At 46.0% G+C, this 27,421-nt stretch overlaps 1 protein-coding gene across 30 annotated transcripts in view; it reads right to left on the bottom strand.

Annotated features, from left to right (window-relative positions):
• FGGY (FGGY carbohydrate kinase domain containing) overlaps nucleotides 1-27,421 on the bottom strand; it is a 377,677-nt gene that overhangs the window by 241,415 nt on the left and 108,841 nt on the right. The window contains exon 1 of one of the 30 annotated variants that reach the window (XM_070591813.1): nucleotides 20,885-20,907. The exons of 28 other annotated variants lie outside the window; for them this stretch is intronic. In XM_070591813.1, the coding sequence (XP_070447914.1) occupies nucleotides 20,885-20,892 (8 nt within the window). In that variant the 5' untranslated portion in view covers nucleotides 20,893-20,907. Of the gene's footprint in view, nucleotides 1-7,560; nucleotides 7,804-20,884; nucleotides 20,908-27,421 lie in introns of those variants that run through there. One more of the 30 variants, XM_070591835.1, reaches the window with a different exon arrangement.

The following is a 27,421-nucleotide window of genomic DNA, read 5'->3' on the forward strand; positions in this document are numbered from 1 at the left end:
TAATTGATGTTACTATTGAGGAATTAAAGCACTCAAAGGCAATCAACAAACTCAAGTCTATGTACTCATATTAGGGGGAGAGAGGAGAACATTTTATAACCCAGGCAGAGACTCAATGGGTAAAGTAGTATTTTACAAAGAAAATTCAAGTTTTAAAAGCTTTTATTAGATACCTGAAAATTAACAACCTAAGCAGCCAACTTAGAAAATTATGAAAAACAGTAATAAGATTAAACTGAAACAAAGAATGAAAAGGAGCGGATGAAAGACTTAAGAAAATTCAGGAAATCAAGAGAGCTAAAACATGGTTCTATGAAAAGACATAGAGGAAGAAGAAAGGAGAGAAGGCAAAAATAACACACATCATGGATTAAAAACAAGGGATATAACTACAGATGAAGCACACGGTGGTAGAAAAAATAAAATGACTAAAGGAACAATGTTATGCTGTGAATTTAAAAAGTTAGATGAAATGGACAATTTACTAAAAAACAGAAATTACCAAAACTGTCTCAAGAAAACATAGAGAAGCTTAATAAATTTATTACCATTAAACAAATTGAGTCAGTAATTAAAAATCATCCTTCAAATAAAACTTCAAGCCCAGAGAATTGTACAAGAAGGTTCCAAGAAATGTTCAAGGAACAGAGTGCTCCGAAGTATTTCAGAGTCTAGGAGAGGAAGTAATTGCATCCCAAGTAATTCATCAAGCTAAGATAACTATGTCACAAAACCAAGCAAAGACAGGATGAGAAACGAAAATCAGAGGCCACTCTCACCTTATGAATGGAGGCATAAAAATTCTAAACAAGGCAGGACCAAATGTAATATAAAAATGGAAAAAAATAATCATGAACAACATTCAAGAAAATTTTAATAACAGAAGATCTATGGATGTATTTTACCACAGTATTTTATTAAAGGAGAGAAAAATGATCAACTCATACTAAAGATTAAAAAGTATTTGATGATGTTAAATGCCACAGCAAGATAGAAATTCTTACTGAAGTAGGAACAACAGAAGTTTCTGCTTCTGACCAGGACAGAGTAACAGAGACTGGATTTTATTCCCTGCCTTAGAAAACTAGGAAAGCAGAAAAAAATATACAAAACAACTGCTTTCAGACCTTGAGCACAGGCAGCACAGGACTGCGATCTCTGAGAGAAGGAAATGAATGAAGTGAGCCATAAGATCACTCTGGCTTTCTGCCTGGAGGCACACACCAGACTGCAAAACAGAAAGAGGGATGCCAAGGAAAATGTGCCAGCTCCAGGAACTTGAGGAGATTGAGCTCAGAATTCAGGGAATTTGAGGTGGCTGGAAGCTGTGGTGCCACAGACTTCTAAAGAGGAGGTAGCCATGCAGAAAGAGGGCCCCAGAAAACTGCGCACGAGTCCCCTGAAGTCTTTGTTGACTGTTAAGATGCAGGTATGTGCACTGGCACTCCATGAAGCTGGTGTCGAGCGACCGCAGGGCTGCGGGCTGCACAGTTCTCAGAGCTCACAGAGAGCTGAGGATCACAGGAGGCACCAGAATTAAAGTGGAATGTCCTCACTGATCACTCGGGACATTCAGTTGAGATCCCAAGAGACACAGGCCTCAGAAGTGTGACTGAACTTTCCTTGTATAAAGGCTACACTAAATCTGAACTGACAAAGTTAAAAAAAAAAAAGACTCTAAGGGATAAAACTAAGTCAAAAGTGCCTTAGCAGTCTACCAGAAAAAGTAGCTCAACAACCTTTAGGGAGACAACAAAATCCAGACTCCACAACACAAAACTGACGATGTCGGCATCCAACCCAAAATATTTGAAGAAACAAGAGTCAAGCTTTTTCTCAATTTGATAAAAGTTATCAATCCACAAAGCCAAGCTCAATGAAACCAAAGCAGGAAAACCACATCAAAACACATTATAAACAAATTGTTAAAAAAAAAAATAGTGAAAAAAGAAAATCTTAAAAGCAGTCAGAGGAAAAGGACACATTACAGAGGAACAAGAACAAGAGTCTGCAGCCTTCTCATCAGAAGCAATGTACCCCAGAAGAAAATGGAATGGCATCTTTAAAGTGTGGAAAAAAATTAAAAAGAAAATATCAATCTAGAATTCTATATTCAGCAAAAAGATCTTTGAACAATTAATGTGAAATATAGGATTTTTCAGACAAACAGAAGCTGAGGGAATTCATTTCCAAGAAATCTGCATTATAAAAAATGTTAAAAGAAATTCTTCAGGGAGGAAGAAAATGACACTAACTGGAAATATAAATTTATACAAAGGAATAAAAATATCAAAATCAGTAAATACGTGGGTAAATGCAACGGCCCTTTTTATTTTTAAATTTCTTGAAAAGAAAATTGACTTTAAATTTTTACCTTTAAAGTATAATTTAGAAAAAAATCAATGTGTTCTGGGGTTTACATAGAAACAAAACATATGACCACAATAGCGCAAATGAGAGGGAAATATGAAAGTGCATTATATGTGATGTGGTATAAAATTATTTTAAGGTAAACTGTGATAAATATAAGATTCATATTATAAATCCTAGGGGAATCAGTAAAAAATAAATACAATTAATAAACCAATTTGGGAGATAAAATGGAATACTAAAAAATATTTCAGTAATATGGAAGAAGGCAGGAAAAGGGAAAAATTACATAGAATACATAGAACAAATAAAAATGAAATAGTAAGATGGTAGATTAAAACCTAACCATTAAATGTAAATGGCCTAAAAATGCCAATGCTAGGGCAGAAATCATTGGGCTGGATAAAAATAAAAAATAAAATCCAACTATATGCTGTCTACAAGAAACTTACTTTAAATATAAAGACACAAGAGATGTTAAAGAAAAAAAGGGTAGAAAAAGACATCCCATGCTAATCCAATAATGAAAAAGCAGAAGTGGCTACACGAATATCAGAAGGTAGACTTCAGAACGCTAAACATCACCAGGGATGAAGAGGTACGTTATATAACGATAAAAGGGTCAATTCACCAAGAAGACTTGTGGGTTAAAGAAGAAATCATACTGTGTTAGAATGGCAACTTGATCCCAGTTATGTTTCTTTTTTTCCCCCTTCTTCTCCCAGAGGACCCCCGGTACATAGCTGTATATTGTAGTTGTTGATCCCTCTGGTTGTGGCATGTGGGACGCCGCCTCAGCACGGCTTGATGAGCGGTGCCATGTCCATGCCCAGGATCCGAACCAGTGAAATCCAGGGCTGTCAAAGTGGAGCGTGCGAACTTTACCACTCGGCCACAGGGCCAGCATCTAAGGTTAGATTTCTTTTTCTTTGTTTAGCTCAGAACTAACAAACAAGAAGCACAAAAACCATACATGAAATCAAGGATTCATGATGGTATACTTGGATGTGGCCACCTACGGTCACCCTCGTTTTTTACACAGCTTTGTCTGAAATTCAGCGGCCCATGTTGATTAAAGGATCTGACAGAATGGAGGAGTCCAGAACTGTGGGGCTTGCTCTACGCTATACTATTTCAGGAAAGAGCACATGAGCACAGAAGACCAGTGAATTATTTTATTTTGTTTCTTTTCCTGACTCTCCATCTGACCTTGTGTGAATTTCAGTGTGTCAGGCTTGACCATGACCCCCCAAAGCAGGGACCATATCTGCCTCATTCATCACGTCAACTCCCAGGACCAGCCGAATTTTGACAGTTCAATGCATGTTGACCAAGTAAATGAAAGAGAACCCCAGGATGTCAGTTACAGAAGGAAGCTTTCAGGCTCCTAATCACTTTTTAATTGTTCGTATCACAAGGCCCAGACCTTCAGCTATTGCTCTCTGCACAGGCCTTGGAGGAGACAAAGTTAGATCCTGGAGTGTCCTTGGGCAGCAGGGCAAGGGGTCCCGCACACAGACTGGCCATCTGAACAGAACGAGGACAGCTTTTTGAAAATGCATTTTGCTGCTCTCACATGCCTCCCATCACTTACTTCCCCAGACACAAAAACACGCCAAACCTCTAACAAATCTTCTTCCCTTTTTGAAAAATGCAAAAACAGAGACTTCCCGTTACAGATGCCAGGTTGACTACACGTGTTGACCTCTGCTCCTTTTAAACATTCCAGTAAGGTGGCAATATAAGAATATTCAACAAGGCAAAAACCCACAATGACAAAGGGAACAGGATAGAGTATGGCAGCAACAAAAATCTGAAAGCCAGAAAACACTGATGGATAAGAAGTAACTCAAATACTAACTTGAGAAAGATAAAACCTAAGCAGTCATGGGGAAAACCCGGAAGCACAATGATTACTCTGCAGGGACTCAGAAAAGGTCAGGAAGTAATGGCACCACGTACCCCCGAATAAGGAATAAAAGTGGGGCTAAAAACAGCAAGATGGTGGAAAGTCACCTTTGGTGGTGTAGAAAGTAATTAGACCCTCATGTGCCTTCACTATGAGCACCCGGGGTACACTTTCCCACACCCTGAAAGAAGGCTAAGGTTCACCCTCAGACAGAGGAGGGCACAGGGCCAGCTAAGGGGAGGGCCATCCTGACGAGAACAGAGAGGTAAAGTCCGGCCTGCCTCTGTGCAGGTCAGCCCTTAAGATCCTGTCCCCAACTCAACCCCACGGCTCTGGCTGCCAGGTTTATCCGCTGAAGATTTGTTTTGGGGGAATATGACCAGACAAAAGAAAAGACCGAAGGCTAGTTGGGAGGTTGAGGGTAGAGAAAGAAAACATCAGCCAGATCCCTCGAGTGTTAGGAGCATTAAACTCATAAAATATGAGTAAAGCTCATTTTTAATGATCAATAAGTGGTAACTGCTATAATCATCACTATCACCATCATCTCTATTTTTTTAAAAAGCATTAATTCAGAAAATAGTGGGCCCACCATCCACGTATCAGAGCTTTTCTAGGCAGGTACAAGGCTCCAAACTCTGAGAGAAACAAAGGGAAAGTGTCACCAAGATTCCAGCCAAACTCCTGAGACCATGAAGCAGCCTTCACGAGAACAAGAACTTTTGACTTTCCTGCTTTGACCCAGAGCAAGGCACCAAAGGTACACACCCGCTGAGTTCCAGGGGCCTGATCGTTATCATGTATTTCTCCAACAAGACTTTATCAACATGCAGTTGGCACTGCCGCATTATTCATGTGCAACTCACTCTATTGACACTGCCAGGCCCCACTTTCAAGGGAAACCTTTTGTTCTCTGCTTGGGGAAGGCAGAACCTGGAGAGTGTCAATCGAACAAGTCAGTGAGTAACAGAATAATTAGAGCTGAGAGTGGTGATAAGTTACCAAGATATTCCTGGCTGCAGCCTTCAGTACATCACAGGCCTACAATGGCTCTGTTTTTCCAAACCATGCAACAGACTGAATGACCAGCACTGAAGATACAGCTTGCGGGGAGGTATGACTTGGACTAGACCGCTAATGGTATGAACAGAGAGACCAAGAGGGCCTGATATTTGAAGAAACACCACTGCACGATCAGAGAAGCTTCTGCTAACGAGCTGTCAGATGTCAGGCTTGTTGTTGTTGGCTCTGTGCTTCCTCAAGACTTGCTGACAGGTCCGTGACAGACCGAAATAATATATGCAATGATGCAACACAGGGCGATATTAAATTGCCTTTCAGTTAGACTTCCAATAATATGGCTCAAAAGTGGCCATGACAATATGGAGCATGAAAGAACTGGATAAATAATCAAGTTCAGGGAATTTTCCACACCCCCAAGAGAAAGAGATCTAAGAATCAAAAACAGAAGATCCTGAAGTCACTGCCAAATATTCCAAGATCTTGGTGAAGCCCCTGGACTCATGGATTCAGATCTATCTCCTAAAAAATAAGGATGATGACAATTAGAGGCAACATAAGAGAAGGAGGAAAATGAAGGGGAAAGGGAAGGAAACTAGTGACAGCTTACTGAGCCCCATTGTATGCCAGGCACCGTGCCTAATACTTCTACGTAGGTCACACAACTGTTCCCACAACAAACTGGTGAGGATGTCATCAGTATATCCATTTGATATGAAAGGACTCTGAGGCCCAGAAAGGTTGGGTAACTCATGTGCGGTCATATCATTGGAAAGCAGCAAGGCAGAAGTTCAAACCCTGGTCTGACCACCTAAACGTTTACACTTGTTAATTACATGCTATCCAAGCCCACGCATGAAAAGATATTTACAAGCATTGCAAAGGCTGGTGAGACCATGTGAACAAGCCCAATAATTTTGTCTGATTTCTCTGTGTTCATCTTGTCTGCTATCTCCTTTTCTTAATGAAAGAAAAATATGAGAATAAAAGCAGATGTGGAGCTCAAGAAACACAGAGCCCCAGGGAGCAGTTAAAGAGCTGTCTTAGGTTTTCTATGAGGATGTTTTGGTGAAACTTAAGATGTTCAGGAGATGCAACCATGGGCAAGGACCTGGGGACAACAATGAGATGCTCCCTCAAGGGGTGAAAATTAATGACTTTTGAGAGTTCAGCTGAAAGTCCATCCACAATGAGTAAGAGTAGAAATATTATCATAAAGAAGACAAAATGGCTTCCAGGAGATTCAGAGTTCCCAGTTCCCAGACTGAAGGCAATGAGATGGCTAAAGAAAGAATGTGTCAGTCAGATGGATGGTTAGTTTGCACGCGAGCAGAGGAAGAAGCAGGAGCAGAAGAGGTGGAAACAGAGGCAAGTGCCAGTAGAGAAAGAGAAGAAGGTTCCAGGTGGAAAGAGCCACACATGCAAAGGGCTGCAGGTGGGGGAGAACATTGTGCAGGCCACATTTCAGCGAGAGCCTCTCCATGCAGACTCAACAGCTGTATGTTTTCCCCAAATGAGGAAAAGAACAAAAGAGCCACTTACTTATTCCTCCCTCCCTCATTCACTCAACAAATACTGAGTAAGCTCTTATTATCTACCAAGCACAGACACCATCTCTTCCCTCATGGAGCCGAGAGTACAGCAGAGGAGAGAAATTCATAAAGAGCTCTCTTCAATTTCTAATAAATAAATACCATAAACGGTAAGCATAATGAAGAAATATTACAGGGTGTTTGTAGAGCTTATAGTATCAAAAGACATTGTCTTTTTAAGGCAGAGCAGCCTTGAACAATGCAAGATTCCTGGCAAAGGACGCGAAAGGGGCAGATTCAAAAGCTCCTGCCAACTGGCCCAGAGTATTCCAGTCTTGCTTGGCTAGCAGGCCCCTTTATGATCAGTATCTGGACTCCAGAGCATCCAACACACATCCTCTCAACTTGAGAACACTCTTCAAAATAAAGAAACATATAAACAAATTATAAAACCAAGCTTTTCTTGGCTAGGATGATCTTTACAAACTCCCTTAGCAATCACAACTATACTATGTATGGTTCAGCACAGTGCCCAACATACTGCAGGCACTCAACAAGTAGTCTTTACCGCTATCTTTCATGAGACGTTGACAACTCTAAGAGGTTTCGAAAGGCATCGTGATTTCCCTCACAATAAACCTTCTAAACTGCTGTGCCTGATTTTGCTCAGTGATACCATCAGCAGGGATTCCATACTTATAACTCCTGTGAGTATTAAGCAGGTCTTACAGTTCCAGTTCTCTCACTCGACCTATTCTGGTTTGGTCTCTAGAAATGGTGCCATTCTCCCATGTGCAAAACGGCAGAGTGTTAGGAGAATTCTTTCCCTCCCTGTTCTCCTGTTGCCAGAAGTCACAGTGCTCCAGGTGACTGAGGGCGCCGTTATGATGATGGCCATAAGGATAAGTGGGGGTCGCCAAGGTGACGTCAGTGCCCTCAGTTACGATGTCCACTGTTACAGCAACCACTGAGCTGCCTACTTACTTGGCTCTCAGAGCTGAGGGTTCTAACATAGAATAGTCTCTCTCTGGCACAAAGGGGAGACAGCCAGATTAAGACCTTGCAAAGAGGGCGAAGAGAGAAAACATGAAAAGAAAGAGTTGGTGAACTACAAGTATAGACGTGGACTTTTCATAGCTTTCAGGACATCTTGTCTCTAAAAAAAGGAAGGGAAGGTATAGAAAATTGAAATGGAAATGGAAAATAACAAGAAACACACAGAAAAATGGCTTTAAAACTAGGTTCTTAAGGGATGAATAGGCAGAGGACAGAGGATTTTGAGGGCACTGGAACTACTCCATATGATACTATAATGGTAGGCACATGTCATACATTTGTTCAAACCCACAGAAGGCACAACACCAAGAGTGAACCATAACAGAATCTACGGGCTTTGGGTGATTATGATGTCAATACAGATTCATCAATGTAACAAACGTACCACTCTGGTGGGCGATGTTGATAATGGGGGACGGGGAGTGATGGGCTATGAACGTGTAGGGGCAGGAGGAATATGGAAATCTCTGTACCTTCCGCTCAATTTTGCTGTGAACCTAAAACAGCTCTAAAAAATAAAGTCTATGAAAAACAACAACAAAGAAACAGACTCAGTTTTCAATGTTCTTCAAAGACGAAGATCCAGAAACTGGCTGGCAGAAACAGTACGTCAGCTCTTCAGAAGGAGGATACACTCAGACTTGCTATTAATGTCAAGAACATGGCAACTTCGTGACTTAGCCATTTAAGCTGTTCGTAGTAAATACCATCCCTCTGGCCTCAGGGAATTGACAGACTCTTGGGGGAGCAGAGCACCCTAAGATCACTTGGCTACCATGGGTAGAGCCAGCATTGAACCCAAACAATTAGCTTCAGAGCCCATGTCTTTAACTACTTTACACGCTGCCTCCAGGAACATTCTCTCTGCATGACAGGGGGCTTTCACAGGTAAAATGTAAGGTATTTAAGAGGAACAGGAGAGGAAGAGGACAACTCGACCTGGGAATAGTAAGGAAGCTCTTTAGAGGAGCAGTTTGAGCCGTGAGTCCTGAAACATGAGTAAGAGCTGGCCAGGTGGACAGAGCTGGTGGAGGAGATGTTTCAGGCAGAGCGCTGGCGCCAAAGCATTCAGTGCAAGTGTGATCTTCCTCCAGATGAAAGATGAAATAGCTGACTTCCTAAGGACTCTTCCAGTCCCCTGATTTCACTGCTACTATGGGGAAGGCATTATGAGCATGTACAGAGCAAAAGTTTGGGATGTGACGTGGTGATGCATCATTCGCAGTGGGTAAGAGATCCTCCTTGCACTTCATTTTCTTTACCTGTTAAGGAGAGTAATAGTTCTTATATTATAAGTTCATTAAGTGAGTGAATTCACATAAAGCATGTAGCACAGTGCCCGGGACATGGCATATGCCAATAAAAGGTAGCTATTTTTGTTCTCGTTTTCATCAGCATCAATATCATCATGATCATCACCTCATAGCTACCTCTGAGAAAGAAAATACGAATGAAAGAGAAATATTCAAATGCAACCTTGCTTTGAGACAATGCTAAGAACACTATAGAGAAATGAGATGAGTTTTCAGCTCTAATTTGATGACCATTATCTGAACTGAATGAAACAATAACAGAAGCCACCCAACTCAGCCTTGCTCAACTCAAGATAAAACTGAGTTAAAAACCAAATTCTTGGTTCATATCTGAAACTTGCACACCCATATTGGGCCCAAACTGTGCCCCCTCTGCAAAGTTAGGGGCAGGACCACTCAGAATACTCCATCCATTCATGGAGTCACTCATTAATTCATAAACATATTTTGCCAGTACCAAGCATGGCAACACAAAGATACAGAGGGGAGTATTAGAGCTTCTCCCTTGGAGAGATCAGAGGTTAGAAGGGAAGACAGACTTAGGGGGTAAGTGCACAAAACAACGTAAGCACAGTTTTAATATGGGCACATACAAAGTTCTAGGGGAGCACAGAAGTCTAGAGACATTAACTCTGTGGAGGTTCTAGAACCTCAATAAAATACCAGAGAAAAATGAAAAACATGCCTAAGATGTGCATCCTGGGGAACCTGGGGTAAGGAGCAGGAAGTTCTCCGTGGAGCAGGAAGTTCTCCGTGGTTCGCCTATTCTCTGGCTGAAACAAGTTGCAGCTTCCTGAATTGGTCCCGCTCCCACTCACTTGTGTTCTTTGTCATGCAGCTCCCCCTGCCTGAAACACCTTGACCTTTCCCACCTTTGGTAAATCTTAACCACCTTCAGATGTCAATTCCTTTGGGCGTTCATCCAAGGGGGTGTTATTTACCCCTCCGCCCTGCTTCCAGTGCTCCCTATCATAGCACCAATTACATCATGATTGCCTGCTGAGTTTTCCTTCCCTCCCCAACTCTGGACTGTAAACTAGACGTACATTCTGCCTCTCTGACTTCCTAATAAGGCTGACACACAGAAGATGCTTAATCAATGTTTGTTGACAAAATACCTATCACTGACGTCTTCTTTAACCTACTACCCTGTACATACAGACCTACTGTATTCTTGCTTACAAAGTCTGTTTTGAGTGCCCAACTGGAGCTCTATCGCTCACATAGCAACTCAGTCCATGTGGTGAGTTTTTAAATGAAGTCATATTAAAAACAAACAAAGGAACCAACAAATAGAAGGGACCAGAGGCCTCTGCTCAAGTGTAAATCAATACCCTTGCTAAACTAAATAAGGAAAGGAAGTGGCCTGCTCTGCTCGCTATCCTTTTTAATCACTACCATGAAGGCGCTTGTGGGGTTTCCTGATTGAGAAAGCATACAAAAAGGTAAAAGTGCATTGAGAGGGTGCCATGTTCTTTTTTTAAACCTCCTTTAGAATTATCACATGTTTTTCTAATTGAGAGCATTCTTAAGGCTTATTTATAAACCAGATCTGAAAAAACAAACGGAACCTTGCAAAGCAGTTTATGAGAAATAAATCATGTCTAATAAATTAAGCAACTGGAGAAAATGAGATGGGAATGATTGATGGCAGGCCTAAAAAGATACTACCATATATCACTTGGGGGTCACAGTACCACAGTTGCCCACCATCCTGGCTGGATCTATGTATTTTAATGGTGTGAGACATATTTCTAGGTACACCTGAAATCAACAATCACTTACTAATCAGACCTAGCCTGAGTTTTTTTAGGCAAAAGACTAATAAATTAAGAGAATAGCATTCAACGGTTTGGAAATAGAGAACAAAAAGGTATGTCAGATAGAAGGGAGAATTACACCAGGGGAAGAGAAGGCTATGAAATGATGGAACCACCATCTTAGGAAGGGAAATAGTTTCAGCTGGAAGCAGCTGTTTTTCATTTCTACGAAGGCAATGACCATAAATTTCAGTAAGGGAGGAGTCAGGCTGAGAGAGCCGCCTCACTTACGGGGCCAGGAGACGCGACGAGCTGGTAAGAGAATGTGACAGTCTTCTTTAAAGGGGTCTTGAAGAAAGGGGAGCCCCATCGGTTTAATCCGCTGGGGAATTGTCTGGCCTACAGAGAAGGGAATGGGCTGCACAGGTGATTTCTAGTGTTTTTATCATTACTCTTGTTATTATTCTGGTTCAAAGATTCTGTGATTCATTTCATTGGCTGTAAAGCCGACCTCTTCGGTCTCAACAAAAGAACAACGCTAAGGAAAAGCATGTCTGAGAATTTCAAGTTCACGAAGACAGTTGTGCCAAATTTATGGTCTTATTTAACTAAAAGCACACAAGTTTCCTTTTAAATTTCAATTTAATAAAATATATTGAGTGGCTATGAAGTGCAAGTTCTGTGCAAAGTGTCAGGAGCATGAAGATAAAACATGCGTCCTGGTCCTCAGTCGACTGGGGGAGAGAAAATGAGCCCATCAATTACTGTGATGGAAGGGAGACATTATAAGTAGCACCGAGAAAACACAAACTATGGAGTAACCAACAGACTGGCAAAATGAGGCTGGGCTGTCAAGGGCTGGAAAAAATTTGAGGAAGAAGTGGATCATGAGGTAGATATTAAAAATTCATAAGATGGTAAATATGATAAACATTATAAACAAAGACACAGAAGAATGAATCTTTGAATCATGCCTGGGCACAAGGAATGGGCTCGTTCAATCTGAACAACCGTAGGTGCTGGGAGGTAGTAAGAAGCAAAACTTGAAAGGTGGCTGGGTCACGTCAGTGGCCCAGTAGGTAAACATCTGTGAGGCAAAGGATACTTATTATTTGTGAGTCAAAGTATATTCATTTCCTAATTATTTCTCCCCTCAACTGGAATAAATCAGATCAAATTTATTATGGTATTCTTTTTTAACAGAATTCCTAATATTGAAAAGTTACAATTTAGGCAATTAACTGACAGCTGCCAAACACATGCAAGCATCGGCTTCCGTCCATGGTGAGGCGCCCACGAGGGACCAATACGGACTGAACGCCGCCTGGTGGAAGGACAGCTAATGGGATGGACGTGGCACTTTCAGTAAGGGTTTAAGAATATTGTCAGAGTAGATATCTGACTCTAAAAAAAATCTTTCTAAACCAGAAACAGAAAAATACCAGTGTCAGCCATTTAAAAAAAATCTATGATGTGCTTAAATCTTAGAGCTGGCTACTTCTGCAGAGTTCATAAAGCATGCTGGGTTGTAGCACGAAAAGAAGGAGGGCGTGAATCAGTTTCCAACTGTGCTTCTCTCTCAAGCAAACAGAAAGAACATTTCAGGATGCTGCGCGGCATTATGGGAACGGCATTGGCTTTGGAAATAGGCAGAGCTGGGTTGAAATTCCAGTTTTGCCACTTGCTATGTGATCAGGCTTGGGCAACGCTCTGCACCTCTCCATTCTCTCACATCTAAGGTGAGGGTAATGACATCAAACTTAAAATCTTGCAGTGAGGAATAGATACACTGTACCGGACCTCCTGGCACAGCAACTGACGCATGCAGGCCCTCAATAAACAATACCTATAAGGAGCAGTACTCATATTTCTTCAACTTAACTTGCCGCATTTAAGCGCTCACAGACACACACAGGTGCTATCCGCTTCTCCTGAAACCTGCACATCAAACTCTAGAGAAAATCTCCACATTAAATGGCCTCTTCTGCAACCCTAAGATCTCTCCCTGACTGATGCACAGATCCTGTGGGAAGGACAGCTCTCACATCATCACACGATTCTCTTGTCAGCCTATAAACTGACTCAGATTCCCTTCAAACAGTGGGAGTTAGTTCCCTCCAGCCTAATACCACTCTAGTTTGAAAAGAGTCTGAAATATTCATGTTTTCAGTGGCATTTATGTAAAAATTCCAAACCAGAACATTTTAAGTTAAATACCCACCCTCACACTGGTCCCTTACAGCCATCACTGACATATGCATGTATGCACATGGACAGCAACTCCAGAGCAAGCCACAGACTGGAGCGTTTATAACATCAGTGTGAACATGGATTCAGTATTTCCCTATCATTTCCCCCAAAGCAGTCACCAGATCCACTGCTCGGGAAGTGGAATGCAGGGCAAGTATGTTCTCAGTCACTATACGTAACGGGCACATGAAATTTCATCATACTCTTCTCTTTACTGTTATGTACCTTTGGAATTCTCCACAATAAAAAGCAAAAACAAAGAGGATTTAATGACATGAAAATCACAAATGTTGACCTTGGTGACAGTCAATCTGTATGCCCATTCTGTGCCCATCACAGAAGGGAATAAGACAGCTACGCTATCTACCCTCCTGAACTCAGGATGAAGCAAGAGAGGCCGGTATTTACCATATAATTACATAAACACTGACAATCATCTCACGTGGGGAAAGCGCAGAGTCCCATGAAATCATATAAGAAGAGGGGCTGACTTGACTCTGAGGGGTCAGGGAAGGACTGTTTGGGGAAGTGACATCTAAGTGGAGACCTACGGGACAAAGAGGCATGGCCACTGGAGAGTGAGGGAGGAAGGAGACAGCAGTGTCCCAACCAGGGGACAGCCAGGACGATCAAAGGAACAAATGGTGTCACCTCGGAGCCCAGCACCCTGTCGGGCACTTTTGACACGTGATTTTTGCCTCCCAACAGTCCTGGTAAGAGGAAACAGAACTAAGCTAAGTAATCGACTCAAAGTTGCACAGCCAAAATTATTCACTAATATTAGCAGCTGTGATTTCTCTTCCGGATCCTCTTCAATGAATATCAGTTGCAAAACATTTTATGAGCCCTGTAATGTGTACACAGTGAGATGTGTATCCATGAGGTAGCTGTGTTGGTGGGATTAAAAACCAATGAAGTTCTAGGTTTCGAATACCTTTGTTAGCTAAAAAGAGCCAGGGTTCATGTGCCTTCCTGCTTTAAGAAGGGACAGAAGACCAGAAAATTAGCTGTCAGCTACATCTAGATCTGACCACGACTGAGAATGGGCCGACTATGTACTTAGCAGAGCACCTGGCCTGCGGAGAGAGCTCTGCCACGGGGTGGGCAGTGGTGCCACGGTTATCCGCCATGGGGTGGGCAGTCATGGCACTGTTATCCGCCAGGGGGTGGGCATTTGTATCACTGTTATTAGGGCAAAAGGAGGTTTACCTCTGCCCCAACACTTTTCCCTTCTGGTTGAATCTGTATTGAATGGGCTCCCAACCACCAATGCAGAAGAACACCAATCTGGTGGTCATGACAGATGTCTTCACACATAATACAAGTTAAAACACAGTGATCCTCAGGAAACAACACACCTCGGACCCCAAAGCCCCTCCCTATCCCCCAAGAGCTGTCAGGAAACTAGAAGCTATAAACAGTGGAGTCATGAGACTCAGTGACAGACTGGGCATGGAGGACAAGGGAGACAAAAGCCCCCAGGATGACATCCTGGATTCTGGATACTTCTTCAAAGATGGAAACCAACGTCTGTAGTTTCTCATGTGGCCTCTCCAGTTCTGATTAGCGAGGGGTCAGCGAAACAAGGGCCTGTGGGGCGGAATCATGGGAGAGCTCGGCCACAACTTGTAAACGCCCGCCTCCTCTCCAGTCCTCCTGACCCTTCCCCAAGGACAGTGGTCTCAGACAGCAGGAAACAAAGCTCAGCCGCAAAGGGCTAATTTTAGTCTTAGTTCTAACAGTAAAAGCCAAAGTTCTTCCCTTTTCTGTGCTGTGACAAGACAAACACAAGGCTCCTTGCTCCCCTGTCATTCAACTTCTCTCTGTTACCAGATAAAGGCGACATCTAGAAAAAGCCAGTGCCAGCCTGTGCTGGGAAAATCTTATCCTGGGTGAGATCTCCCAGGAGGCATAAGGTGGGATAAAAGCAGATTCAGGAATTCACGCATTCATTAGCCCATTAGTTTACTATTTCCTGGACAAAGGTTTATTCAGCACTCGCCACCTAACACGCCACGAGCAGATCCTGGGTGTACAGAGATGAACAAGATGAAGAGGCTGCCATTCTTGGGGGCCTAGGCAGAAAAGCAGGAAATCAGACAGTAAATCACCAAAATAACTCTATGGTGACAACTGTGATAAATGCAATGAAGGGCGCTTGAGGGGGACCTAACACAGACCCGGGGCTTGGGGGGGACTCCTGCGGAAGGAGCGTTAAGTTGCAACTTGGAGGCTCACGAGGCAGAGGGTTCAGCTGTGGGAAGAGAAGCTGAGAAAGAGCTGGAATCAGAGTGTGGCCTGATTGAGGGATGGTGAAGTCGGTTTGGCTGAAGCAGGGGGAGCGGGTGTGCAGAGAACTGTGGGAGATGAGGCTGGACGTCAAGGTCTACAGCCAAGGTCAAGCCCTGGGGACTCTAACCTGAGCGCAGGGGAGGCAACGACAGGGTTCACGCAGGTGCTGTCATGATCAGTGCAAGTCCTGACTCTGCCACGGGTAAACTATGTGGTGCTAGGTGAGTCAGAATCGCTCCAACTCTGCCAGTGAATCTGGTCTCCCCCAAGTGCTGCCTCATTCAATCAGCAAGTATTTCTTCACAGTGCATCCACTTTGTGCTGGCCACCAAATCAGGCAACGGGATGCAGCAGGGAACAAGACAAAGTCCTTGCACTCATGGTGCCTACATACCACAGGGGCATCACACACCAGGCCACGAAAACACAGGCCCAGGAGGAAGTAAGCAAGGTGACAAGGAAGAGAGTGAGCCAGGGGGCCATCTTGGGGCAGGTGAGCAGGGAAGGCTCTGAGGAGACAACACTGGAGCTGAGGCCTAAGGAATGAGAAGGGCCCTCCATGTGAAGGAGAGACATGGGCAGAGGGGAGACGGGCTGGAAAGCCCTGGGCTGCATGAGCACAGGCACGAGGAGGGCTAAGCTGGCAGGGATGGGACATCCAGGTGGCGAGGGCCTCGTAGGAGCGGGGTCATCACTGCACAAACAGTGGGTAGACCGTGAGTGACGTGATCTTGGTCACATTCTAAGATCTCTCGGGCTGCTGTTTGGAGGAGGGCAGGAGCAGAAGGAATGAGGTCTAGAAGGGGGTGTCCTTGCGTGCTTATCACTGGACACAGCGCATAACCTTTTATTATTGGCCAGCCACTGGCTCCGTAACTGTGGGCAAGTTCCGCCACCTCTCTGTGTCTCGCTGTCCTCACCTACGAGACAGGAGCAATCACAGCTACACCTCAGGCGGGGCTGTCGTGAAGGTGAAACACAAGTTGTCATCTGTAACGGATGCAGAGCAGCGCTCAGCCAAGCTCTCCATACCTCTTGGCTATTCTCATTCTCTCTTTATTCATTTCCTGCCCATCTCTGCGGCTGGCCTACGAGCTCCTCATTTCATTTTCATCTGCTCAGCATATGTCCCTGTGTTTATCCTAGGTACTCTGTAAATCAGGAGTTGCAAATTGTTGCCTGAAGACCTAAATTGGCCCAAAGACGTATTTGGTTCCGCTGATGCAGAGACTTGAAATACGTGACTATGAATGTCTCTAGGCTGGGTATGACCTCCCCAGAGCCCTGGGTCCCTCCCCACCCGTCTTGTCTCAGACCTGCCAGTGTCCTATGGGTGTACTGCCTCTGTAGGCACTCGAGTTGCAACCCCTAATAAACAGCAGGTGAATTCTTAAAATTGTGATTGCTTGGGGGCTGGGCCAGTGGAACAGTGGTTAAGTTCGCATGCTCCACCTCAGCAGCCCAGGGCTCACCGTTTGGATCCTGGGTGTGGGCCTACCTACCACTTGTCAAGCCATGCTGTGGCAGGCATCCCATATACAAAGTAGAGGAAGATGGGCACAGATGTTAGCTCAAGGCCAGTCTTCCTCAGCAAAAAAAAGAGGAGGATTGGCAGCGGATGTTAGCTCAGTACTAATCTTCCTCAAAAAAAAAAAAATGTGATTGCTTGGAACATCTGTCACAAATATAAGTGACACATAAACCACACAATAATCCTCTACTTCCCTCTCCAGCCCCCACTGGGACAATGAACCACAGGGTCTGACTTTCCAATTTTCTTCATGCAGTCATTCACCACATCTTTCTGGAAGACCTTCTATGTCCTGGGACTGGAGAAAAAGACAGAGAGTCCGCCGTGACTGAAGCCACAGCCTAGCGCCACAGATGAGGGTGTAGTCTTTCCGGGGCCAGCACTGCACTAACAGACCCTCACACCATTGCACCGGGCCAAGGCCTTCTGCATGGATAACCTGATCCTGCTCTTAACAGCACGCTGCGGGGGCGGCCTGAACAAGGAGGTGATTGTGTTTTGCAGACAAACAACCAAAGGGTCAAGGAGCTAAGTATGTTGCCCAAAGTGACACAGCTATAATGGTGGCTCTTGAATTCCTGTCTCTTGTCATAAATGAAGGCTCTGCAAGCATGGAAGGGTTAACCTTATTTGTGAGATAACATACAAAGTTTCCTCCTTGCAACATGCTACAGGCCCAAGAATAATACAGGTGAAAACGACATGCAGGCAGTGACCACCACCAGGGTGACATAACAGACTTGTTTAGATGGTGGGGAAATCTGACAAGGGGGATGGTGAGGAATAAGAGCCCTAGGTTTCCAGCAGAGTTCCTGCTGGGATCCATGCGGCACCAGTGACATCTGGAAATAGAAAAGGGAGACTGCGGAACAGAACTCAGCCCCTGCTTTGCCAGGAGACTTACAAAAGCATACTTCTGGCTAGGGCAATGAGATTCCGCCCGGTGGTGCCAGGCCAGACAGCAGGTCTGCACGGCCCAGTGAGAGCTGCCTGCAGAGGGACCCTCTCGGTGTCTCCATGAAGTCTTGGCACACTCAGGCGCACCATCACAGTCACCTCCACAGACAGTCTGAGTGTGGGCTGTCTCTGCTCCAGACACGCAGAGGCCGGGAAAACACATCATTATCCTTGAGGCCTAGCAGCCTTCCCAATCCTGAAAGTGCCTCTGTGGGATGTGAGCACTGCTCCAGGATCTTGGCCATTATCTAATGTAAATCAGTGGTTCTTCACCTCCCAGGGGACAGCTGGCAATGTCTGGAGACATTTTTGGTCTTCCTGACTGGGGCGTAGAGGGGTGTGCTACTGGCATCCAGTTTGTAGATATCAAGGATGGTGCTAAATGCCCTACAGTGTACAACAGGACAGCCCCACAACAAAGAACTACTTGGGCCAAAGTGTCAAGCGCCAAGGTTAAGAAACCCTGATGTGGGGGGCCAGCCCTGTGGCCTAGTGGTTAAGTTTGGCGTGATCCACTTTGGTGGCCTGGGTTCGCAGGTTCAGATCCTGGGTGTGGACCTATACCACTCATCAGCCATGCTGTGGCGGTGACCCTCATATAAAACGGAGGAAGAGGGACACAGACATTAGCTCAGGGCGAATCAACCTCAGCAAAAAAGGAAAAAAGAAACCCTGATGCAGACAGATATCTAAAATATTTACTGATCACTGACTATATGCCCAGCCTTATGTTAAACGCTACAAAGACAAAGGCAAACTGATAAGTCCTTCTTCTCAAGGAGTTTGGACTCTAGTGGGAGAGACAATCATGTAAAGAAAGAATAGTCATGAAGCACGACTGGGCTGGAAGCCACCATAGCAGGAGGGCCCTGAAGCAAGCAAGCTCCAGGTTCGAACGCTGGCTTTGCCGTTCACTTGTTAGCTACATGACCGTGGCCAGGCCACTTAACCTTCACATTTCTTCTGAAAGTGTGAATAGGAAATTACGATACTCCTCCTCTTCCTGTGGCAACTTCTACTAGCCATCCTCCACCACCACCATTACTGCAGGTGCCGGTGCAGACGCTCTATAGACGGTGTACCAGACAGCCAGGAGGCACAGAGGGTTGGGAGTAGAGATAGGGATGGCTCCTGGAATGTGCCACGAGAGGAAGAGGGTGGTTTCTTCATACATCGTGCACCCTGCTGCCTGGGAGAAGGCTTTGGCTGAAAGCCACCTTGGATCATGCAGACAAGGGCGGCCTCCATTAAGGATAGTTCAACACAGAAGCCAACTGGGTTCCTGGAGGATCTCACGGAAAGCTCTGATCTCCGTAGCATCATGTGAGAAAGAAAGAAGCCATCTTATTTAAGCCAAAGATCATACTACAACCTAATGATATGGAAGCGTAGGAGTTGATTGGGGAGGCATATTAAGGAAAGGCCATTATGAGCAGAGGAAATAGTATCTGAAAAAATACAAAGAATTGAAAGAGAATAAAGTTGAGAGAGAATAAAGGGATCCCTGCTTTTTTGATCCCTTCTACCAGAGGAGTGGCAGAGGGTAAGACTGGAACGCCAGGGAGCAGCCAGATCACAGTGGGCCTTATATTCCATACCTGGGAGTTCAGACTTGATTCCTGTAGGCACAGGACGCTACTGAAGGGTTCCAAATAGATAAGCAATGTCAGATCCACATTTAAAGATAAGACTAGAGGTGGATGGGGTATGGGTTTGGCAGGGGTAAGGGAGCAAGGAGTGGTTAGGTGAGGTTGGGTAGAAGTTGGGGGAAAGCCAGGAAGGATGACTGGAGCCAAGGAAGGTAATGGATCCGAGAGATATCTAAGAGGCAATAACATAGTTTTGGCACATCATTTAAGTAACAATAACACATACGGAAGGTATGATATCAAGGTTTTTGGTTTGGGTAACTGATAAGAGCACCTTCACCACGACAAGAAACACTAGAAGAAAAAGTAAATTTATTTTAGGGAAAACAAGTTAAGCGTGAGGTGCCCGTGGGCCAGCAAGTTGAGATAGCTAATGAGCAGCCTGCTCTTCAGTCTGGAGCCCAGGAGAGGACTGAGGACAGACACTCCAATCGCGAGGCGGCCAGTGCAGAGCGGGCGTTTAACCACGGGAACGCGCACGTCGTTACTCTGATGGGACTGAGGTACCTGACCAGCTGTATTCAAATCACCTCCCATAGCCAACGGCAAAGGTCCACCGTCTCCTCTCCCTGTTCATCGTGGGGAGGGAAGGAAGGAGGTGGGGTGAGAAATAAAAGGACCAGGCACTGAGAACAGAAGCAGCCAGGCAAGTTTCAACAGAGAAAACTGTTGATCATTTAACAATATATGCAAATATCGAATCATTATGCTGTGCACCGGAACTGACATAATGTTATATGTCAATTATATTTCAATTTTTTTTAAATAGATAATTGTGTAAAAAAACTTTTTAAATGGCTAAAAGACAACAGGACTTTATTAGAAAAAGATTCTCTTCTCAGACCACAGCCTGCTCCTGAAGGAACCTGACACACCCCAGCCATAAGTTTGCACGCAGGCCCATGAACGTGCCTGACACCTGCAAAGCCATTCGTGTCTTCAAATACGATGTAAACTGCCTCACTGCCTTGGGACTTTGCACCAAAAAGACATGAAACAAGTCCCCTTTTAACACCAACATTCAGAGTGGTTTGCACAAAAATGAGCCACAGAGAACCTGCAGATAGGGCTCTCAAGGCCCCAGAGCAATACAGAGTGGCGGGCGCTGAGACCGCTGCGAAGGATCTGCCGGTGGCGCCAGGTACCGAAGGGCAGAAAAAGCCAAGTTAGTATTTTTCTCCCCAATTATGGCTAATTCTCTGCAAGTTAACTCTTGGCTTTTCTAAAATGGGACCAGAAAATTACCTCTTCATGTGCAAGACTAAAGATGCCGAACTCCAACCCACAGCTTCTGGCCTGGGGTCTTCCTTATTACCTCCTAAGGAGGGAAGGGGCAGGAAGTGCGGTTCTGACTTAGGCGCCGCTCAGCTAAGTGGAGAGAAAAATCTCCCTTTGGCTCTGAAACAGGATCATGCAGCTATAAAATTTATTGGATACAACTCAGGAAAGGGTGTTGGGTGAAAAGAATCAAAGAAAGAACTAGGGGCTGAGATCAGAAGGGTGTAACAAAATCTGCACCTGTTGTCACTCATTACCCCAGATCTCGCAGGCAGCTTAGCTGTGAGACGGACAGGCCTGCAGCCCGGCCCAGCTGATGTGGCCTTTTTTTACCCAGCATCTGCGGGAGTGTGTGCATGTTCATGCCTGCTGGAAATGAACTGGGGGAGGACAAGACAGTGCCGCGGGGCAGGGGAGACGGCAAGTCAGCGCACTCTGTCAGCAGATTGCTCCAGCCGAAACAAGGCCAGTTCCAGAGTCCCCGATATTTGCAATTTGAGGGTTGTATTTTCAAGTCTATTTTGATCAAATCCCTAGAATTAATAGTTTTCATACAAGAAAAGCAATACCACAAATGAACTGATTGGAAAGAAATAAAGTTACCCAAGGAAAGAAGTCAAGAAAAGAAAGTGTTGAAGTAACATTCTACTTATCCTCTGACAATCTCCATTCTCACATGTATTTTATTTCATTTATTATTATTTTTTTTTGTGAAGAAGACTCGCCCTGAGCTAACATCTGTTGCCAATCCTCCTCTTTTTATTTTTGCTTGAGGAAGATTTGCCCTGAGCTAACATCCATGCCAGTCTTCCTCTACTTTGTATGTGGGATGCCTCCACAGCATGGCTGACGAGTGGAGCAGGTCTGCGCCGGGGATCCAAACCCGTGAACCCCGGGCTGCGGAAGTGGAGCGTGCAGAACTTTAACCACCCAGCCACAGGGCCGGCCCTCTCCCATGTATCTTATATCCCTACATATGTATTTAGGTATGTATACTTATTATTTTTTAACCTCTAAGTGTCTAAACTAATTAAAAAAAAAAACCCACCACAACTAGAATTATTGCAATTAACTTTATCAAGGCCACCAGGGAATTTACGTTTCCAAAGGTCTACGCAGGTCACCTGTCTGCCACGTCACTTCTCTTTAATCCCTCACATTCAGTGCAGCCGTACACTGCATGGTTTTCAGGAGAGTGAAGAGGGTTGTCCGCTGAATGAGATCAGTGACCTGGTGGCCTGACCCTTGGCACGCCCGCTGAGCACGCCGAGACCGTAGGGGGTCCCTCGGCCCCAGCAGAGGGAGGTGCACAGGAGCAGCGGGAGCCTTGCTTCCTTTCTCACACTGGTAAGCAACAGTCAAAGTTTCCCAAGTTCTAGAGAATGGAACAGACATAAGTGAGGGCTCCTCACCCTACTTTTCGTATCCAGAAGTCCACTCAGGACTCACCAGCACCAAAAGGTGCCACCACAGACTCCAGAGGTGCCGGGCCTCAGCTCAAATCCCAGCCACATGACCTTGGGGCAAGTTGCCTAACTCTCTGAGCCTCAGTTATCACATCTGAAAAATGGAGTAAGAGTGTTTGAAGTTTAAATGAGATAATCCAGGCAAAGCATTCTGTACTGCGTCCCGAATGTCAATAGCAATCAGTCTATGTTCATAGTATATCTCAGTACTTTGTGAGCTCAAAAGAGCTGGGCAGATGGCAGGTAAGGAAACTCTTGAGCAGCTATCTGATCTCTTCCAGGCAATGCCATACACACTGGCATTTACCTCTAAGCTGTACTGAGGTGTTCTCCGGCTGGGAGGTGGCACAGGGTGCTGGCTGTGCGCTTGGGCTCTGGAGGCAGACAGATCTGGGCTTACAGCCCAGATCTATCACTGATCAGCTAAGTGACTTGGCTAAGTCGTGTAATCATTAGGAGCCTTAGTTTCTCTATCCAGAAGGCTGAGGGTTAAATGATAAAATCTCGATGTTGCGTGTATGTTCCTCACCATCGTTAATACAGCCCCAGGCAATTATTAACTCTGGAAATGCCATGTGACCCCTGTGGACTCATATGCAGAACACATAGAATTATAAAATAATAGAGGCAGAAATTGCCGCCGAGTCAGATAGCGCCTGGCCCTGAGCTGCCGCCCCAGCCACACACGCACAAATATCAGCTGCTGATGGCTCTTTCTCGCTGAGCTGAGAGTGGCTTCCCAGCATCCTCCACGCTGCTCCAGACAGTGATTCCCACTCAATAAGGATCAGCAGGAGAGCTACTCTATCTGCTGGTCCCAATCCAGGCCCACCACCCCATGATGGAGATGAGAAAGCAGAGGACGACCGAGCTTAAGAGAACTGCCAAGGGTCCCACATCTAGTAAGTGACAATCCTGGCCCCAGAAAGTAGATGGTCTAACTCCTCATGCAGTGTCCCTGCCATCTCCCCCTGCCTCTCTGAGCTGCCAACACATCGCCCAGGAGGTGAGGGAGGCACGGGGACCCCGTCCTCGGTGTCCTCCTCAGGGCTGCAGAGGGGCCACGGCACGTCACAAATCACTTGCAATCTAATTCCAGCAAGGCCCCTGCTGCAGCAGGTGAAGGAGCAAGGGGGGAAAAACAGAGTCTCTCTCAAATGCTTTGATGGAAGACGTGGAGACTGACAAACACTCCGGGCCACGGCTGGTCCTCAGCAGCAGAAGCAGACAAAATTCCGCCAGCCCAGAGAACCTGAACTGAAACGTAAGCTCCAGGAAAGTGAGTCTCTTCAGCTGAGGGGGGAGGCAAGGTGACTGACCCTGTCGGCCACCTCCAGTCTCACTTGCCCATGAGTAAAGCAGCAGCTATGCAGTTGGGGCCACCAACAGCTCAGCGGTGGCCTGAGGCCATCTGTTTCTGTCTGGCATGCACTGGTTCCAACTGGATTTTTGTGGGGAGGGAAGTGGAGAGGCCCCAGCTGCCGGCACCAGACAAGGAGGCGCCTTCTCCTCACCTCTGTCCTGGGCACCCTCCATGGACCTGAGTTCCCAGCTGTCCTGTGGCCAGAGACTCTCCCTGCCTGACTCAGAACACTAAATGCGCCTGCCCCCAAAGGGAGCATTGAAACCACTTTCTATTATTCATGCTGTGACAGGGAGAGGAGGTGGGTAGAAAATCACAATTATTTTCTTTTGCAGGTGGTACCATCTGTTATAAGATTTTTCTTCCCCCAATTCCACAACACGCCTGGCATCCTAAAAAGGTTTTGAAACAAAATAATCATGATGATAACAACCAAGCCTGTACAGGCACTGCTTGACCGGGCTCACAAGACTGCAGGCAACTGCACCCTTTTCAATAGTAATCTCACCCAAAGCAATGCTGATTGCCTCAATCCTGCTCATCCGTTTGCTCAGCAAATATGTATTGGGACCAGCTATCTTCTAGACACAGCTCCAGGCAGTGGGGAGCAAGCAGGCAGGTCCCTGCCTTCGTGGAGCTTAGATTACCTTTGGGGGAATTAGACAAAGGAGTGGACACCATATTTCCAGAGAGGAAGTGCCACGGGGACTAGTCCTGGAGTGCAGGGAGCCCGCTTGAGATGGGGTCAGAGAAGGTCTCTCCAGGAAGGTAACTTCTGAGATGAGAATTATGAACACACCACCAGGATTTGGTATTAAAGCATTTTGTGCTATTTTTTAGTCCTGAATTACTTCTATTTTTGTTAGCGTGACACTGTCATTTCAGACATCAGTCAGCAACTTCTTCTGTCCTTCTTGACTGCTTCCCCTCCAACTCCTCCCTCCTCCCACTCCCCTGCCTCCTGGATACCCTAATGACAAGCCATCCTGCCCCTCTTCGCGCTCAGCTGGGGCAACTCCTCTGCCTGCTCATCTCTGGCTGTGGAAGGGCAGGCCTAGGTCCCCAGCAGGGCCATCCTGTAGGGAGAGGAATAAAACCAGCTGGAACTGGGAGCTGCTGACTAAGGCAGGGGAGCTGCCTAGGGGCAGGGGTTCTGAAAGCTCAAGTAGGCTGGGGTGGGGGCGTTAAGCACCCTCCTGGGAGGAGCCAGGGGCTCTAGAGGCAGCTGAGGACAGAGGCAGCCAACACCAAGAGCAGCGCCACCAGCAGTGCAGGAGGAGAGCTCCCGAACACGGGTCTATAGTTTGCATTTGAAATGTATTAAATTCCACTGGTTAAAAAAATAAGAACTGTTATCGCTCTTAAAATACTATTCCTTAGTATTATGTAAAATAAACACTGAAAAATCAATTCTGTTATTTTGCTCTAATACCACTACAGGAGAAGGAGCCAAGTGATATTCTGAAAAATGAAAAGAGCCAGAGGAGAAAAATTTTGGTCAAAGGGAATGGTAAATTCACAGAACCCGAGGTAGAAAAGAACTCGGCACGCTCCAGGAACCCAAAAGAGGCTCACGTGGCTGCAAGGGCGGGAGAGGGAGAGCCAGCGTGAGACGAGGCGCGAGAATCAGGGAGAGGCCAGGATCGGGACCAGGTGAAAAGGCTAACACCAAGGGCTGCAGCAAAACAGGTGTGTGCACAGATGTGCGTGCACACACACATGCACACACAGACGCACGCGTATGCACACACACACACACATGCAAAGACACACAACAGAAGGAAAGGCAAGTGTGTACATTTGTCAGTGCAAGAGTAGCTCTAATTCTTCTACCTAAACAGAAGCTCGGTCCCATCCCCCCCCCCATCACGTCCCGCCTTCACAGGCCCCGTGTCAGCGGAGGCCATCAAGGTGCCAGGCGGGTAGGGTGGGGCACATACACCACACACGATTTTCCAAGGTTAAAAAAGGCCTAGAAATGTGAAAGAAATCTTTAAAGTACATGAAAACAGCCACAAAAACTGTGAAATCTACTGTAACCCTGATTGTTCTGTGCCAGTATAATAATTGTGCCATTTTAATCAAATTTAACTGCCTTATCTAAATGGTTCCTATTTCCCAGGACTTTCGGTCACACTCTATCTGTACGAGATTTCCTGACCACTGACAGAGAGCTCACACACGCTCGCCCTGTGCCACGTGCTTTGTATACAAGACCGCGTTTATCCTCATGAGAATACTCAAAGGAAAGTAACATCAGTCTCATTTGATGGGTGCAGAACCTGAAACTCACAGACTTTAAAGCTTGTAAGTGACAGAGTCCAAATTTGAACCCTCTTTGGTTCTAAACCCCATATTGGTTCCAATATAGAGGAGCCTTTCTAAAACGCTCACGACTGCAGCCCACAGCAATTCTCCTGGCGATTCTTTCCAGTCCACATCCCTCACGCCCGGTCCCCTGCCCGCCCGGCCCGCACTGGCCATGCCTCTGTGGACCTTGATGAGCACTGCACGGCGCTGCCATTCCCCTATTCCCAGAACCATCCTGTAAGTGGACACCCACTATGGACCAGGCACTGCTCCCCGTGCGCCGAGGCAAGGGGAGACAGGTCTCTGCCCTCAGGGAGCTTACAGGACAGAGAGACAGACAACAAACAGGGAACAGGCAAACATCGCCAGGCACCACACAAGTTAGAACTAAATCACATATCTTCCGGGAGTTCTTGTTCATTTTCTTTCTAAAATGGGCTGCACGGCTGTCAGGTGCAAGGACTCCTGCTGCTCCTGAAGCCGGCAGGGGTGGGAGACGCAGCTGGAGAGACAGGGCCAGACCAGGAAGGGTCTTCAATGCATGCCGAGGGCCTCAGACCTTTTATTCAAGGAATTGGGAGTCACTGAAGGGGCATCCAGGGAGGAACATAATCAGGCTGCGTTCTTAAGAGGGTCCCCGCTGAGGACAGTGACTTGGAAGCAGAGAGGCCGCGGGAGGGAAGCCCAGCACGCAGGCCGCCCAGCACCCCAGGTGAGCGACAGAGAGCGCCTGGAATCCACCGGGGAAATCTTTTCTTTCCCTCTCACATCTTGGTCTCCTCCCTGTCAAAGAAAGCCAACATGCTGGATGGTGTCCACGTCAGCACAAAATCCCCACGTTGCCAGGCCTGTCACAAGGTGTGAAAAAAGATTCAGACATGCGCGAACCACCTAGAGGAGGCTTCTGTCCCTCGGCGGCCACGCGACCCGGCCAGACAGCTCCCAGGGAAGATAGCCGGTGCTCCGAGCAGGGACAAAGGCTTTCAGCGGGACCTTCACTCACTGCTGGACGGAGAAATACAAACAGGCCAGTACAGCCCAGTGAAGGAAGCTCTGGCAGCCGGCCCTACTGGTGGGGTTTCCTGCCCTCTCAACAGACGGCCCCTCCTTTCACACATCCTGTGGGGCCAAGAGAGGCCTGAGAAACAGCCGCAGGGCACGGCAGAAAGATAAATCTGGGTTCAAATACCACCAACAAAACACTTGCCACGTCCATGGTCATAAGGCAGAGCTCTAAGTAAACACAATCTCAATCTGCTCCTCGCACAGCCAGAACCCTCCAATGCATTAAAAGCTATTGAGTCTACTAAAGTTCCAACCTAATGATGGGGAGAGTCGCGTGGGAAGCTGATAAAGTTACAGAGA

Source organism: Equus przewalskii, chromosome 2 (genome assembly GCF_037783145.1).
Source record: "Equus przewalskii isolate Varuska chromosome 2, EquPr2, whole genome shotgun sequence".
NCBI classification, from domain to species: domain Eukaryota; kingdom Metazoa; phylum Chordata; class Mammalia; order Perissodactyla; family Equidae; genus Equus; species Equus przewalskii.